The sequence below is a fragment of the Poromitra crassiceps genome (assembly GCF_964638095.1).
Source record: "Poromitra crassiceps genome assembly, chromosome: 21".
In the NCBI taxonomy this organism is placed as follows: domain Eukaryota; kingdom Metazoa; phylum Chordata; class Actinopteri; order Beryciformes; family Melamphaidae; genus Poromitra; species Poromitra crassiceps.
This window is the reverse complement of record NC_139638.1, coordinates 22,321,297-22,339,768: the sequence shown is the minus strand read 5'-3', so window position 1 is coordinate 22,339,768 and position 18,472 is coordinate 22,321,297. Positions and strand designations below refer to the sequence as shown.

General features: G+C 43.9%; 1 protein-coding gene across 1 annotated transcript; it reads right to left on the bottom strand.

Moving 5' to 3' along the window:
* Positions 1-1,227: 1,227 nt before the first annotated feature.
* Positions 1,228-18,429, bottom strand: nop14 (NOP14 nucleolar protein homolog (yeast)). The gene is made up of 19 exons (XM_083657541.1): positions 18,287-18,429; positions 16,975-17,163; positions 16,337-16,471; positions 14,982-15,123; positions 13,334-13,479; positions 13,016-13,153; positions 12,052-12,174; positions 11,803-11,934; positions 10,422-10,746; positions 8,607-8,737; positions 7,855-7,940; positions 7,616-7,751; positions 7,214-7,315; positions 6,163-6,316; positions 5,410-5,569; positions 3,018-3,165; positions 2,412-2,530; positions 2,113-2,268; positions 1,228-2,012 (listed from the first exon to the last, which is right to left on the bottom strand). Exons 2-19 carry the CDS (start codon positions 17,161-17,163, stop codon positions 1,916-1,918), a joined length of 2,619 nt encoding a protein of 872 aa, XP_083513667.1. The 5' UTR covers positions 18,287-18,429; the 3' UTR covers positions 1,228-1,915.
* Positions 18,430-18,472: the final 43 nt, after the last annotated feature.

The following is an 18,472-nucleotide window of genomic DNA, read 5'->3' as shown; positions in this document are numbered from 1 at the left end:
TTCATTCTTTTTGCAACAAGAAGATTCTCGCCTGATATTAGACTGAATGGTTAACTCGTTACACTCCATTTCCTCCTTCAGAAGAAGCAGTCAACTCAGTGGAGTGGTAAGATCTCTGAAGGTCTGGACTCAGAAGCGTCCTCCTCGTACTCTGCTATATTATTTCAAACAGCCCAAATATCTCTTATCTTCAACGGCCGCAGTTAGTCGCTAGTTCACCAACGCTGTCGGGTTTTGGGCATTAGATATTTGCATACAGTGACACACAGGAACTTTTACTCCCGAACGTTTTGCTGACCAACCTTGTTCTTCAAAGCAAACGTTAGCTCTGATAGCATCACAGCTAACTAAACCATTTGAGTCCATAAAGGGAGGGGAGCTTCTTCTTCCTCCTCTCAGTGCTAAAACGGAGCCTCGTCTCCAGTGTGTAGGCTATATATTGCTGATAATATCATCCACAAATACAATTACAGCTGTAAACTATACTAATGAAAGGAAAACATCGGTAATGTAGACCTCCGCGTCACACACTGGCTGGCGTGGCCGCCTCTCGTCCGACACCAAATGAGTCCGTCCGTCCCGGTCCTTCTTCCGTTCCCGTTCGTGAAACGTCACTTCCTGCTTCAGCACTGTACCAGAGATTTTCATCCGCCATTTATTTTCCCGTACATTTTGTAAAATGCCTGTAAAAATGGTTTTACTTGTTCAAATCAAACGGTTCAGATATATTTAGAAACAGGAGAGGTGGCATACCATATATATATATATATATATCTATATATCGGTATATATATGTATATGTATATATGTATATATTTCCCCCACACTGGCTCCACTTCTCTTACCATTTGATTTCACCAACCCAAATGTTTTATGTAATAGACGTGACATGTTTAATAATTCCTACTGAATAAAGCTTGATGTGCATACACTACGCTTCCTGGGTTTGTTCCTTCAACATTCAAGGCATGGGGCTTGCATCACGGATTCCTCTTTTATTGTTACTTTGTAAATCTATGAAATGCTCACTACCAAGCGGTAAGATTTTACTGTGATGGGAGAAATCAAAAATCTTCATTAATTGAAACAAAACCGCGGACCTTGCTTTACTGAGCTTGACTGAATGGAAGCACAAATGTATTACTGACAGACAACAAAACAAACAATAAAAACACAGAAGATAGTTTTATTATCCCAAACACAAATATTTTAGCATGTTTAGCTCATGATTTCTGGGAGGAGGAGGGGGGTGGGGGGAGGGGGACTGCCCCCTAGTCCGATACCTCACGAGTCCGACACCTCATGGTTTTGGGTTAGGGTCTGGGGGAGGTTAGGTTTAGGCGTGGGGGTGGGAGAGGTTAGGTTTTGGGTTAGGGTCTGGGGGAGGTTAGGTTTAGGCGTGGGGGTGGGAGAGGTTAGGTTTTGGGTTAGGGTCTGGGGGAAGTTAGCCTCTTTTTTCGGACTCGTGAGGTGTCGGACTCGTGAGGTATCGGACTCGTGCCATGGCACCGGGGGGAGAATGCAAACTATATATTTACTCTCAAGTTGACAGACAATTCAATGGACTGTCAAATCAAAGTGTTTGAAAAAATGCCATTCAACTGACAAATAGGAATGCATGGCACTTTCCAAAGCTCACAACATGCCCTCAACAGTAACATGATGACTTGTGTACATTTCAGACAGCTACACTAGTATAGACATTTGCAATTGAAGAGTACAAAATGGGTGAAGCAATTGTATTTATCCTGTATCATGATGAAAATAATCTGCAAAGTACAACACAGTTCCTAGTTCCGCAAGTTGCATTTGGGGACAAAGGTTCAACCTTGCCTGTCTCAGCTCTAGCCGAATGGGAGACGTCCCACAGAGCAGAGGGCAAATGATGAAGAAAGGCAAATGGAGAGGTGTTTCACTACTTCTTCTTCCTCCTCTTCAGGGCCTTCCACTCTCCCTCTTGAGTGGCCAAGCTGCCAAACAGCTCCCTCACCTTCTTCTTCCTCTCTGCATCCCTGAAACACAAAGACGACAAGCAGAACATGTTACAGCTTTTTACAGCCAGACGCATTTAGGTTCCCCTTCAAATATAATGACACTGGGTGGCATACACACCTGGTCATGACCTCACTGAGCTTCTCTCTGGCCAGGAAGCGCGTGTCCTTCCTGATCTCTCTCAGCGCGCCCTTGAACTCCTTCTTGTACTTGTGCTTCAGTCGCTCCTTCTCTCTCTCCTCTTTGGTGCTCCCGCGCTTCTTTCCATAGTCCAACCTGAGAAAGAAATATAGGAGATGCAAAAGAGATGATGTCAAATAGAGATTTGCCTCAGTGGCTAACGGCCCGGGACGTTCATTTCAATTTGGTTGAGAAGCTGTGTTTTTATTTATTCACTGTAATTTGACATTGTCACTTACACTTCAACAATCTTAGGTGTGAGGAGCTTCAGCGGAATAGGCTTCTTCTTCTCAAACACCAAGGCACCGTGGGTCACAGGGGCACTGCTGATGGCCGCCAGGATCTCACTGTGAAGCTCCTGGGATACAAACGCAAGAATAGAATTAGGGAGATACACAACATCGGAGAGAGAGAGAGAGAGAGAGAGGGGGGGGGGGGGGGGTTGTAACCCCTAAGGCCATGTTCACACTACAGGCAAATCCGATTTGCTGCTAAAGTCATTAATCATCATTATCTTGATTGGTTTCCCAAATCTGATTTGGGAGTGTGTCCACACTGCCACAAATCTGATTTGAGCAAGTGTTCAAGTCGGACCTGTGTGTCCAGACCTCCATATGTGGTTTGGGACAAGTGACATAAATCAGACAAGGAGCGTCCAGACTCATAACACCAATCTGGATAGACTCATTAATAGGTCACTAAAGTTCACAAGTCAGATTTGGCCTCCTAGTCTGAACATGGCCTGTGGCCCTGCTGACCCCTCCATAAAACTCCCTCCCTGCGCTGTGCAAGTTCAGTAGCAGGTCGCTGCTCCTAACGCTCTCTCCTGATACTTTGGCACCAACCTGTAAAAGCTCCGGGTACATTTGGGCAGGGAGATGTTTTGAAAGCAGCGTGCTGATTGGCTGGAAAATGTGTGCGAAGGATGTGAGGTCTTTGTAGAGCAGGCAGCAGCGCTTCAGCAGGTCCAGACAGGCGGACAGACACGTCAACCTGTGTGGGCAGAGATATATAAACATTAGAATTGCAAACATTTTTTTTAATATTTTACTGGTGGTCGGGAAATCATCTTTGTGCATGTATGCAATGCATTCAATTTTGTCTCAAAAATCAAAGATTTAAAACAAAGCATTATTAGGCAGTAGTGATATTTGAACACATTCATTTGTTACATACTGTCTGTTATTGTCTGTTACTGTTATTATCCCATGACTTTAACTTTCTGTCTGTAAACAAAGGTATAAGTAAGGGTTAATGCACGACGAGGTGTCCATTATCAGAAATGATTGGACGACGTTGAGGCGTGGACCGTCCGAGGCGAAGCCGAGGATGGTTGCCTCCGCTCCAACTCTAAATTAAGTTGATTTTGTTTTGGGTTTCTGTCTGACCACGAACATGGTAGAAGATGAGATTCATGAAAGACTAAATTCGTTTTGATTTAGTCTTAACAAATTGAGAGTCAGACCGTTGTAGGGGATGTTATGGATATCAATTCTACAGAGCGGAGAGCGCTAAGAGAAACGTTATTCGCACACAAACTTAGCACAACCACACACTCCTGCTACTCGTGCATGCCTGTTGGCTGAAGCCTGTTTGCAGGGAGTAGTGTCGCTCTTCTCTGCTAAAGCTTGTGCCCACACACCAGCTGCTGTGTGAAAGCATGCTGGCCACTCGTCACAATCACAATAGTGGATCTAACTACACTAAGCCTTACAGTTTGCACAGGTAAACACAATGTGGGGGCTTAGCTTAGTTTTCTATACAGTGCTAATAGGGCTGTGCAATAAAATCGATACGGCAATATATTGCAATCTTTTTTCCGCAATACTGTATCGATATTCAAGGAAAAATATTGTGATTATATCGCCATATCGATTTTTTTGCGTGTGTTCAGTGACACAATAAGAATACTTTTTATTTCAGTGTGTTCAGTAAGACACTCAACACTCAGTAGCTCAGCACAGCCCCCCCAGGTGCTGCAGGACATGGCAGCTTTGATCAAATGCTCTAAAGGAGGCACATTGGCCCAACCAAGAATTGTGTATGGCTCTGCATCTGTAACTACTGGTTACCAGAACATTACATTATGTCATTTACTTGATCTTCTGGCAACTGAACAAAAAATGGAATGCTCCAGAAATTCCTCTCAAGCGAGGACACGAGACTGCAGCTGGCGTAGACATTTGGATGGCTGTCGGCTACGCCTGTAATGCGTGTATTAATTTGTCTCTATTTATATGACAATTTCTCTTTTTCACTCTCACCTCGTCGGCAGCAGAGCTTACTCCACCTCTCTCCGATCTGTTCCTGCCTGGCTGTTTGTGTTTGTGTGATCTCATCCAGGTCTTACTCAGCTGATCTTATCCAGGTCTTACTCAGCTCGACGAGCCGTTCACACACAGACCCGAGGCTTCCCTACGCTTCATCTCCCTCCCTCTTTCCAACTGCACCTATAATTGCCCGTCTCCAGGCAAGTGTTCACTTCTGTTCCTACATGGCTTTGGTGAGCGCTCGATTCTGATTGGCCAGTGCATGCATTCTGAAACCTGTTGTTTCGGAGTGTGACACCAGTTTTCACATAATCACTCCGCAGTATGGGTGTCACGATACACTCAGTTCACGATACGATACGATATTTTAACAATTTTTTTTGTGATCGATTTGTAAGTGGAGGGGGCATCCTCCATGCTAATTTGAGTAATTTCACCATTTTTATCCTCCATGTCTGTTCCCAATTTCCCCCCGGGGATCATTAAAGTCTTTCTGATTCTGATTCTGATTCTGTAACATCCCTCATCTGTACAAACAAAGCAATGAAAAGGAGAGTGAGCATGCAATCAGATGCAGATCAGTGCCACCATGTTCAGCTTCTTTTTCTCGCGATATGAGATTTCATCTCAACGATACATATTGTCACGTTTTGATATCGCGATATATTGCGGGACGATATATTGTGACATCCCTACTCCGCAGTCAAGTATTGTCAGATCAACTGTTCTCTAATCAAATTAACCTTTTGGCAGAAGCTTGTAAATTACATGAGCTTGTAAAATGATTTTTGTCTAATAAACAGGTAAAATTAGTCTCTGGTTTGCATTGACTCTTAATTAACCCTATCAGGACTTATTTTGCAGTAATAACCAGCTCATTGTACGTCATCTCTAACTTAGTGGAACATCCCCCCCCACCGCAACCCAGTCTCTGTTTCCCTGCAGGTGTACCTCCCTCCAGTCCTACCTGTGATGGTCTCTGTCGAGCTCCGTTTTGAGCTCCAGGTGCTGCGCAGCAGACAGCGGCAGGGCCTTCTTGCTCCAGCTCGTGCAGGACTCTGGGTCAGACAACACCAGCAGCTCACTGCACTTCCCTGCTGGCCTGAAGGGCGGCACCACAGAGTAACCTGCAAAACAACGACACTGTTTGTCAATCACGCTCACTTCATAATATGAGAGCATACAGTAAGACTGCTGTCAGGAGCAGAATTGTACAGAGTACAAAAAACACAACGCGTTTCAACCGTTGGTTTTCATACAGCCTGATGAAAACCAACGGTTGAAACACGTTGTGTTTTTTTGTCGCCGTATCATTTATTTGTGAAGATGTACTCTGTATGTTAACTCTGTGAAGTACGCAGGTACATTTACTTCTTATTACATTTATTCATCTTTAAACTCTAAGCAGCTCATTTCTTCGCCTTGAGGAATAGATCATAACAATAATCAAATACTGTGACTGTGTGGCTTGTTAAATCAACTGATATTCTGATGTTATGGGAATGAATGAGAGGGCGTAGAACTGATCAGGTAACCTTTAACCTCTGCGTAATGGTTAAGTTGTAAATTGTGCACTGCAAGTATTTATTTAACCAGTAGCAGAATGTAGGAGAAGCACTTTTTTGTGTTTGTAACCTTGCTTGTCTCCTGTTTTGGTGTGAGGTGGGTGTGTGTGTGTGTGTGTGTGTGTGTGTGTGTGCGTGCGTGCGTGCGCAGCTACCTATGGAGGTCTTGTCCCGCACAGCCAGGTGCAGCGTCCCAGACAGGAAGTTGATCAGCTCAGGCAGGAAGCGCTTTGACAGAGAGACGTACTCCAGAGCCAGGCAGCACAGCAACAAGCCTGACGTCACGTCCTGCAGTGATGTCACCGGGCACTGGGGCCGCAAGGAACACACACACACACACACACACACACACACACACACACACACACACACACACACACACACACACACACACACACACACACACACAATACAGTATTAGTACTGCAATTGCAAATAATTGGGAACTCACATACAATAGATTATGTCAGTTACAAGCGCCGCAATTCAATAAGAGTACAATACATTATGCATTATGCATGCACATTATGCATAATGCACTTTTTATACTCTTTTTTTTAAGTTTTGTTGTGATGCTTTTAAATGTCCATTTTACTCTCTTCTTTTATTTTCCTGTCAACCATTTTATGTGAAGCACTTTGAATTGCCTCTGTGTATGAAATGTGCTATACAAATAAACTTGACTTGACTTGACTTATAAGCTACAAATATGACACAATATCAGCACCAGCTACATACTCAGCAAGAAGTAAACTGGAGTTGTGACAAAAACATGTTGACGTATGGACAAAAACACAATGCCTCCGGCCACGGCTGTCGCCGGTGGAGGAATAAAAACTTTTGATGTTTACATATGGCCAGCATCTCCTCATCCAGAAATAACAAACAAACAAACAAACAAACAGAAAGTTGACTGGTGAGTGGAGAACAACTGTGTTCAAACAGAATGGGAAATGATGCAAGCGTATTACTTATTTTAGGCCACAGGGCAAAAGTAGTCCATGACACATGAACACACACAGACAGACAGACAGAGCCAGACAGACAGACACACACACACACACACACACACACACACACACACACACACACACACACACACACACACACACACACACACACACACACACACACACACACACACACACACACACACACACACACACACACACACACACACACACACACACACACGGCTGTGTGTACCTTGGTGAGAGCCTGGCTGATGAAGATCAGAGCTGGAGTGGTGACCGGGTGTCTGAAGTCGGAGGTGGGGAACAGCAAGGCTGCCACCTTCAGGTAGATCAGCTTCAAAACACACAAAACTATTTGTCAAACAGAGAAACAAGAATTTTGCCAACGGATATTCTCATTCGATGCCAAGAATAACTATTAGGCAGCCGACTAAATCCAATCCTAAAGTAAAGAACCTATAAGGCTGAGGCTATGATGAATGCACGCCTGTGAAAACACCCATTACCACTGAGCCAAAAGACTTTTAAACCTTCTCAAATATCTGTTACTTATAGCGATATTTAACTTATGTCAATATCACAAATTCATATCATCAACTGAACGATTCAGGTATCTATAAGAGGCATACCATACCATGTCTAATGATGGGAAAGCAGTGCGACCTTTGACCTCCAGCACCTCTTCCATGCTATGAGCCGCGTCTCCGAGGGCGCTCTGCATGGCTTTGCAGGCGGCTTCCGGAAACACCTGACACAGACCGTACAGCTCTCTAGCAAAGGAGGGAGGGACACAAACAAAGACATGGCTTTTGACGATTAGATACTTGAAAGGAGGCAAAATGACGGTGAAAGCGAGCAAATTTTCGCACTCACGGTATGAGCTTATCGACGGTGGCGAGTTCAGGCGGACTCCTGGTGGCCAGTTCTCCTACGTACTCCAAAAGGAAGCCAAAGAGTTTCTGACCAAACGTAAAATATAAACATAATGAAAAAATTAGCATCTCATACAGCAGAGAACACAACACCCCTCTCTATTTGAATAACTTTACTGTTGTGCAGTGTGTTGTTTCATCTTGCTATGTCTGTATTATGTTGTATGTATATATTGTACGTGTTAAACTAAGCCCTTGTTCACACAGGACGCCGAACGAAGTAGGACTGAAGCTTGAAGCAGGCACAGGCTGAACTGACGCCTAACCGTTCACACAAGAAGCCTTCTCTTTTCCTCTCAGCACATCCTCGGCGCGCCTTGAACCCGCCCACAACTCCCATTGACTTCATGCCTGGCAGCTTCAAGCTTCACGCGTCACGCTTGGAAAATAGGTGTGAATCCTAAACGATCGCTTGAGTAAGGCGCGAGCGTGGCTTCAGCGTGACACGCGCGCGGGTGGTGTGAACGGCCTCGCCTGTTAACAAGGATGCCTAAATGAAGCGTGTGGGTTCAGCGTAGGTTGAGCTTAGGTTGAGCGTTGCTTCGGCGTATAGTGTGAACGGGGGCTAAACTAAACTAGACTAAACTCACATCCATGGGACACTTGGATTATGATAAACTGGCCACAGCTGTCTAAGGGATATGGAGAATTGCAGCACTGATTCTACATATTTCACATGTGCGCTGCACATACCTGCAGTTTGAGCTTGTTGCCCACAGCCAAGCTGGGGTGGTTGCACTTCTGAGTCCTGGCCAGTATGAGGCACTGGTTGTCGGGGGAGTGGCCGTGGAGAAGATCCTTCAGGTCACTGTAGCGCTCTGGGGCTGGGAGAGGAGCGGACACAGCATGTAAAGCAGATGGATCAGTGCATTCTGATGCTGAGGATAAATACCTTCTCTAAAAATAAAATATATAAATAATATAAATAAAATACACACTCATCTGTGCCCACAACTGAAAAGTCTCTATTTGTGACGCTTGTGAAGATAAACATGGTTCAGAAGTCAGTCCTATGGTCCTAGGGTTTTAAAGACCCACCAGTTGTTAAGCAATGAACCTAAACATTATGGCAGGAGATGATAAGCCTCCAAACATTTGAACAAAATTCAATTTAAATTAAATTCACAGCAACAAATTAGCGCGCAACTGTCTTGGTGTGCTTGAGTTCCTGCGCTGGCCTGCTACAGCAATTTATAGCTGTTGGTTTGGCTGACTGCTATTACGTTTATTTTTGGCTGGACCGCAACAGCAGGGCAGACCTACAAACGTGAATGTGAGTGACTGAAGGCCGTGGCACGTGGTTTGCGACAGTTGGCGCCCTGTAAGCGCTGCTAATTAGTAGAGTGTGTAGATCGCTAGCTGCTAGTCATTAGCGACAGATCGCTAGCTGACAGGAACGCCACAGGATCAAACCCATCTCAAGTTCTCTGCCCTGCAGCACTTTAACTTTGCCAAGCCGGAGGACTGGCTGGATTGGAAACAAAAATGTTCAAGGTATCAGGTCACGCCAAAACTCAACAACACAATGCCCACAGCCACTGATCAACGTCGGTCAGTCTAATCGTGCGTTCCTTTATCGCAAAATAACTGGGATGTGGAGGCTAAATGACATCACATCCGTTTTGTTAGCGTTCCATTTGCAGAAACGTTGAGCTGGGAAGTTCACTGTTCATTGGTCAGATCCAGTCGCTAGCCAGGCTAGCCATTGTTAGCAATAACAATTGACAACATGGCATTTCGCGGCATTTTGCGCATACAAACACTGCAGCCTCATGTCTACACAGATAGAAGTTAGGCAGTGCTGTGTGTACAGCTGATTATAATGAGACACAAACAAAACAGAAGTGCTAAACAACATTACTAAGATTACTACTACTGTTGTTGCACCGCGCAGCCATCTTGGATTTTTTGAGGTTGGGGCTGCTGAGGCTCCTACAAGTTTGGAATGGGAAATACCAGCTCTGATGACGTCACCGCCCAGCTCATGACCTTTGAAGTGGTAAGATTACCAGTCCCCAGTTATAAAGGAATGCACGATAATGCAGGGGTTTTCAAAGTGAGAGGCGGGCCTCCCCAGGGGGGCTTTGAGCAGTTTCTGGGGAAGCTCAGTGAATGGAATTGAAAACATATTACTACATTAGTTATCAAAAGGAGATCACATAGCCTACTATATAATAGCCTAAATGTGTGTGATTTGATTAAAGAGATACCGTAGTTTTGTGGATTTTACTGTTTTATCCCACTTTTCCAGAGTCAGAAACAAATAAATACCTTCAGACAGACCTTTTTTTTTTAAATGTATATGGTGTCTGAAGTATGTCAAACAGCAATATCAGGCTATTGGCACAATTGTTGAGTGTTGCATCAATAATCCCATAGGCATCCAGGAATTGAGAGATGCGCACCTTTTTCCAAGCTTTGTCTGGGGGGAGGCCCACAGTCTCAGACTTTGAAAACCCCTGGTCTAATGGGTTCTTTGACCATCTGTGTGTGTGTGACAGCAGTTACCGGTGAATGTGTAGGGCAGCTCTGCCTTCGCCGCCTCCTGCTGGGCCTTCCTCTCCTCTGTGGTCAGACTCTTCCGTGGCTTGGCACCGCTCTCTTTCTCCTCCTGTCCTTTCCCCTCGTCCTCGCTCTCTCGCTCAGAGTCCAGGTCCGAGTGACCGTCCTCTTCCTCACTGCTGCCCTCCTCCTCTTCCTCTTCCTCCTCTTCATCTGCATCTTCACCGTCGTCCTCTCCCTCCGATTCCTCCTCCTGACCACTCTCCCCCTCCTCATCATCCTCATCTTCATCCTTGTTCTCTGACCCCTCATCAATGTTCCATTTTCCATCCTAGAGATAAAAAAAGAAAAAGAAAAAGAAATTAATTCTGCATCAACATATAAATGGATAAAAAAGTGACAACAGACAAAACATTGGTTCTTTAACAGGGGCCGGTTGCACCAACTGGTCTTACACTGGTCTTAAGCTAAGTTGGTCATAACTTTACGACCTAACAGCTACGCCGGTTGCACCAAGACGACTTAAGCCTTATTTTCACTAAGACCAGGCGTAACTCCTACGCCTCGTCAGGAGGAGGCGTAGCAGAGATCTCCGCGGAGACCTTTTTGACCGTCATCATCGTAACACCGCCAGTTCGCCGTCTTTGAAAGCACGACGTTAGATTATAACTAACTAGTTGTGTGGCTTAGCCTTCCCAAATGTTGCCGTTACTTTTTTAGAATGTAATACATAGAATTGGGAACGTTACATTCAATTTCATTCAGACTCCCTGACACTAATCGCCGCCGCCATTTTCCCCCGGGGCTTCCACAGGAGGAGGGGGGTGGGAGGAGGGAGGATGTAGTGACGCACATACAGTAGTGGGTTGGTGCAACAGGCGTAAATCCACTCTAAAGACTGGTCTTAACTAAGACCGACGTAGGAGTTACGACCAGGCATAGTTAAGACCAGTTGGTGCAACCGGCCCCAGATCATTATTCTGATATTTTGTAGATTATGGTTGGTATTGCCACTGATTTCCCGATTCGATACGATTCTGTTACACAAGGTCTCGATTCGATTTGACCAATTTAGCTTGGATATGAATTTCACAAAGAACTAATGCTGTAAATTGTACAAGCAGCCCTCTAATCTGGTGCCTTATTAAAAATATGAATGTTTACAAGACCTCATTGCACTAAGAACTGAACCACACAAGTCTAACGGGGTTAAAGCTTCAAGCATTCACGGGAAAAAGCATTATATTAAAAGATCAATATTGGGATTTATGAATCGATAGTAGTCCCTTCAAATGAATATCAATTTGTATCGTGTGTTTTTTAACCCAGACCTATTGTAGATCAATAGATAAACTACGCAAATACATCACTGAATGTTGCGTCTTACCTGATAGGCCAGGATCTTTTTGTCGTCCTTATCCAGGATGAAGCCATCGTTGAGGTCGTCAGCAGACATGTGGATCTGACTCTGTGCTTTCTCCTCTCCCGCATCTCCCGTCATCCTCCTCAGACGGTCGGCCTGGAGATAATAACCACATGGAAACCAAATCACAAAGCAGAAGATACCTACTATAATAAGGAGCATGAAAACAAGTTAACAAAACAACAGGAGAGGTACAATGTTGCGTTTCCAGACCTCCAGTTTCTGCAACCGCTCCCTCGCCTCCCTGGCCACTTCCTCCGGGGTCTTCATCCTCTCCGAGGGCTGAGCCTTCATCTCAAAGCCCAGCTCCCTCACCATCATGTCATACTCCTCCAGCTGGGAAGCACAGAGGGAAGGGCGAGAAAAAACACGGGAGGAATGATATCAATAAACCCACTGGTCTGAGACTGTGGTGAAGGCTATTCTATGTGTAACAGAATGTCAGGTCAATAAACAGGGTTCCTACACCTTTTCCAAAGTCAAATTGATTATTATTTAACCTTTTCATCACATTAAATCAGATGTTATCATGCTATAAACAACCAAAATGATGTTTCGTGACAGCAATGCTTTAACGATTATGTAGCGAGCTTTAATACCAGAGATGTACATTCACTGAGCACTTTATTAAGAACACGTGTACACCTGCTTATTCATGCAATTATCCAATCAGCCAATCATGTGGTAGCAGTGCAATGCATAAAATCATGCAGATACAGGGCAGCAGCTTCAGTTAACGTTCACATGAAACATCAGAATGGGCTGGTTTAAGTATTTCTGAAAGTGCTGATTTCCTGGAATTTTCACACACAACGGTCTCTCGAGTTCACAAATAATGGTGCGAAAAACAACAGCTGTGGTGAGCAGAAAAGCATCCCAGAATGCAACACGTCAACCCTTAAGGCGGATGTCACTTTGGTAGCCGTTTTGGTTGCATATTCCATAAATGAACTTGCCATAATTTACATGCAATATTAGTGCACTGGTATATTGTATCACTCTTAATCTCTCAAGATCTTTCAATTTGCAAGAATATACACATATAAACACACATATATATATATATATATATATATAAACTTTTTTGTTGATTGGGCAGATGAAATGGTGATTGTCGGATCACCGATGATACTTAGAATATCTGGCTGACATATTGGTGCACCCCTACTGGTTGTACCTTGGGTTTCTCCTCCTGCTTGTCAGTGCGGTCTGCTTTGGGCGTCTTATGCGCCATGAGGGTCTGGATGCTCTTCCAGTCGTGGTCCAGCTTCTCCGTCAGCTCCTGCGACTCCTCCCGCTGCACCTGCCGCTCACGCTGAGGAAGACAGACATGAGATGATGAATCATCTGAACGGCAAACGGCGCGTTTCATCGCGGTCTAACTCCTCAGACGAGAGTCTACAAGGTAGACCGTCTTCGTTAATACAGATCCAACATTAACAACACGATAGCGTGCACCCAATGCTGGACTGTGTGGAGCGTGTGAGCGGCTCACCTTCTCCTGTTTGGACTTCTGGATCAGCTCTTCAATGAGCTCCTGCCTGGACTTGGCCCTCTGGCTTCCACCCTCCTGCTGCTCTCCTGGCATCTTCTTCCTCAGGAGGCCCCCTCCCCCTCCGAAGTGGGAGGCAGTCAGCTCAGCTAGGAGCGAGATGGAGAGAAACACTGTTACATACCAGCTCTGTCATCTACCTAATGACTTGGAAGGGGGGGGGGGGGGGGCATGTAAGATAATGAAAGAAACATAGACATGCAATACATGAATAATAAATCACACAAATACCGTAGCAAAGCAACGATCGATATTAAAACCCAACTGCCTGATGAAGATACAATGCAAATATGGTGAAACTTGTCTTGCACTCTAAGCAGTACAGTTTCACATAGTTGCACACGTACACACATTCATGGCGATCAGACCGCATACATGCTTCATAAACAGCTTATACAGTATATACATGATGTGCACAATGTCCTAATACATAGCATAAATTAGTGTGACCCGCCATCAGAAGTCCCTCTACCCCAGTGATACTCAACTTGCAGCCCGGCGCCCCCTGTGTGGCCCGCGATGGAATTGCAAAAAGAAAAAAATAGTAAAAAAGTGTGTGTTTTTTTTACAGTACACCTGAACGCAACATGCAAGATACCCACTGAATAAGTGTCCAAATGTTCATGTCATTCTGGCCAATACTCCACTTCTGTTATAGCATTTCAGTCTGGAATATGGAATATCTTTCAATAATTTATGATTTAGCTGCTAAATTGTCAAATACCGCCGTCTGCTCGCACTTATGTATGTACTTAACCTAACTAACTTGACTAACTATCCGGTGTGCACAACATTGTCAAGACTAAACTCCGGCTGACACCCCAAAAACCTACAATCCGCTACAGAAAAACGTATATTGTTTTGTTTATTAACTGGCCCCTGGCCTTCTACCCTTTTACGAAAGTGGCCCCCGGGCAAAGCAAGTTGAGTATCCCTGCTCTACCCCCTAACTGCCCAGTCAACCTGCTGATTCACTCTTAAAAGAGTGCTTAAATCTGTTGATGCCACAATGCAGGATGCCTCCCAGACGGCATCGGCTGCTACTCAGAACGTAACACAATCATGAAGTCGCTGGAAAGGAGAACGACGCTGATGCCAGAGAAAAGGCACTGATCAGCGGTCCACAGGTGGATGGAAATGTCCTCTGGTTTATTCATAGCAACAGTGATATCAATAGCAGGGTATCAAAAGTGCAGGTCAAAATCTAAACCTCAGCCAATGACGCAACATTAAATTAATGTATACATATATACTGAACATTTGTTGACTGTGGTTGACTGAAGTGATATACATCAACAAATAATTGATACATCCATTATTACTCATAAACATTCAATGCAGAAATGTAAAGGAACCAATCATATTTTACACTCATGGTCCAAATATTGGACAGTGGACCAGACTAGTCGAGGTACAACATAAATGTAGGTGACAATAAATTGCTGGACTGTATAGTTAGTTAGCCTCTGGACTGAATAGTTAGCCTCTGGACCGAACAGTTAGTTAGCCTCTGGACTGAATAGTTAGCCTCTGGACTGAATAGTTAGCCTCTGGACTGAATAGTTAGCCTCTGGACTGTGGCAGCTCTCACCTGACAAAAGGCCTTTCTCTTCAGTTTCATTATCGCTGTCCACTGTGTCATTGAATTTCTCCATTTCAGCCAATGATTGGCCATAATGAGTTAGCTCCTCCTCCTCATTCAGGTTGTACATGTCCTTCTTGTCATGGGTCCGCTGGAAGATGATGGAAAACGAATGGAGGTTACGGCCTGGTCTTCAATGTTCCAGGGACAACTCATGTATTTTGTGATTGGTGTGCTTTGCTTTGGTAAGGAAAGAACTAACTGTGTTTTCGAAGACTTTTTTCGAGACTGCTTAACGATCTGTGTCTTTATTGATACCACTATCAATACCTTTCTATTATTTGGTGGAAAGATGAGACAACAATACATTCTTAACAGAATTGGCACTGCTTTTATTGCTTAACTGTGATTATGTGACTGTTTGATTTCTTAAATCTCAATAGAACAAAATTTGCCTAGCCTGGTGAGGCAATTCAATTCTTCTTTGTTTAGTTAACGGCGGTTGGCAGGCATTTGAATTGAATTCAAAAAACGTTGTTATTAGACAATCAATGTATGTTTGTGCGCAAGTGAATCGAGGTAAATCACATGACTGTCGTCTCTCAAGACATAACGTTACGTTATAGGACAGGACCCGCTAGTCTCAATAGCAGTATTGATAAGCTCGGACTTGATTGATTTTCGGTTTTTGAGAAATTATCGTTTCTCGATCCCCATCCCTACACATCAGTGGCTGGAACTCAGCATTATGCACTACATTATGCAGTACATTATGCACTAGGGAAATTTCCATGAACATTACAGTGTACTGTACATACAATATTCCTCTACAGGTTTGCTCTGGCCAGTGTGCTCTGGACTGCTAACTATGGATGGTTACTGGCAGCATCGAGATGAGCCAGCAAAAACCAAACTGATATGACTCTCTCGTCTGCAACTGTAAGTAGTAATCAGATGTGTGTACTTAGCTGACTATATAAACTGATACGTGATGTTAATGCTCAACTAAATCAAACTAGTGAGAAACCTGAGCCTTGCAATAGCTCCATAATTAAATCTCATATTAAATCTGTCTTAATGCCAAGCTTTTTATTTTTATTTTACAACTTGTAATTGTACTTTTACAGCTACATTAACCCATTGATACCTGATGCAGCATTTGTGTGTGTATCCCTTTAAGAACGTGAACCGCGAGGGATACACACACAAATGAGGGATATACACGCAAATGCTGCATCAGGTATCAAGCATGCAATTTGTATTGTCTATGACTATGTATTGTGTTTTCTCGGGTAATATAAGCCTTTGGCAGTTTCCTCCATTTTCACACAGCAAACACAGATGTATTTTATGACTTGACTGACCTGTCGCTCCATGGCAAACCTCTTTAGGATTTTATCCTCTGGTGCCATATTGGTATCGTACTCTCCAAAACGTCGATCGATGAATTTGTTGGACTTGTCTTTCTGTTTGTATTCCTTCAGAAGGGTCTCTTTTCTCTGTGGATCAAACATCGAGACGGGTTTTATGTGCTCTTTTCCACTCCTCATGCAAACACGCGCACACGCACGCACGCACGCACACACACACACACACACACACACACACACACACACACACACACACACACACACACACACACACACACACACACACACACACACACACACACACCAACGGGCTTGTAGGGAGTTACACATTTGTGCCATTGAACGTTAACCAGATCTAGGCAGTACCACTGGCCAATCAACCTGGTCTGTTAATAATTACCTAGTAGAATAAACCCAAACATTTTATTTATTTCAATAGGCAACAAATTCAAATGAGCAAAACACCCATTCTTTTTTGCAAATGTAACTCAGATTTGATCCCCATAGACCTCAAGATATCACTTTTGAAGTAAAAAACAACAACACACAACCACATCCTTGTTTCCTGTGTCTCTACTCACCCTCTTACCAACCCTGACTCATACATTTGGAGATATTTATTATCCTCTCACCTTGTTGATGGCTTTGGACCGAGACACACCCGGCAGACCCACATCATGCTTGGTCTTCCGTCCCAGAACCTCAAATTTCTTCCTGTTGATCTTCACCTCGAAGGGATTGTTCTTGATTTCGGTGGAGGTCTTGGTCTTGCGGACCTTGTCAGCAACGCTCTTATTCTTCTTCTTCGGTGCTTTCCCCATCTGCAGCAGTGCAAGTACAGATGGTAAAGGGGCTGTATTTACAGAGTGCATTTTATAGAGTCTATCGACTACGCAAAGCGCTTTTACATGAATACCTCACATTCACCCATTCACACCGACGGCATCTGCAGCCATGCAAGACACTAACTGCTCGTCGGGAGCAGTTAGGGGTTCAATAGTCTTGCTCAAGGACACTTCGACACACTACAGGGAGGAACCAGCATCGAACCGGGGACCTCCCGATCCCCAGCGACACTCTGAGCTAATGCCGCCCCCAGATGAGTTCACACATTTCTTTTTAGACGATCAGTCTGTTCATTATCCCCTTTAGGGATCTGTTCAGGTGGGCAGTTAATGATGCACTAGGGATGGGGGTAATTCAATGTCATCTGTCAGTGGGGTCGTATCGTGATATGATATTTGTGATATCGTGATATAGCGATATCTAGGTCAGTGGGCAATATACACAATCCAGTTGTCTAAATTGATAGCAGTTGTGCCAATAGAAAATCGTCTATTCTATGTGCAAATTAGGGTGTGTGTGTGAGTGATGTCATATCAGACTATTTTGTTAATACTACGTATGTCTATGTCCATTCAAATAAACATTGAAATGAAATATTTTAAAATGGTTGTACTACAGTTAGCAAGCTGAAGATGCAGCTTATCCTCCTTATTTATTGTCACCTAACGTTATGTTAGTGTTAAATATGTGGCAAAAAAGGAGCTACTTGGAGTTTGAAAAGAATATATTATTTAATGAGAAGTAATTGTATCTGCGTACCGTTGGTCTTCGTCAGGCTGTATTGAAACGCGTTGCGTTTTTGTGTTTGCCCGTATCAAATTGAAGATGTATTCTGGTTTGTAACTCTTTGCAGTACGCAGATACAATTACTTCTCATTAAATAATATATTATTTTCAAACTCCAAGTAGCTCATTTTTTTGCCTTGTGTTCTATTTTGCCTGCTGAGCTGCTTTGGTCCACATTTGTTGTGCTTCCCTAGTGTTAAATATGTAAAATACACAGATCCGGATCAGTTGTTTCATCCCTTCTAGCACATTATTATATCAAGTAGCTAGCGTTAGTAAACAAACGTCATATCATATCCCACTGTCGTTTACCTTTCAGCTATGTCGACGACTCGCGTTATTTGTTCCACGCGGAGGAAAACATGAAACAATAACGTTATGCCAACATGGACTTTAAAATAGAATCACTTATTTCTTTACTATCCACGTTTTTGTATTGAGATTGTCCAGCGTGTGCTGTGTGCTGGTGCAGAGGTGAGGGTTCAAAACAAACATGGA

Coding starts and splice junctions, on each gene's coding strand:
- nop14 (XM_083657541.1), bottom strand. CDS start 17,163: ATGGGGAAAGCACCGAAGAAGAAGAATAAGAGCGTTGCTGACAAGGTC. Junction 10,747..11,802: donor AAAAGATCCTGGCCTATCAG/GTAAGACGCAAC, acceptor TTTTATCTCTAG/GATGGAAAATGGAACATTGA. Junction 8,738..10,421: donor GCTGCCCTACACATTCACCG/GTAACTGCTGTC, acceptor CTCCTCTCCCAG/CCCCAGAGCGCTACAGTGAC.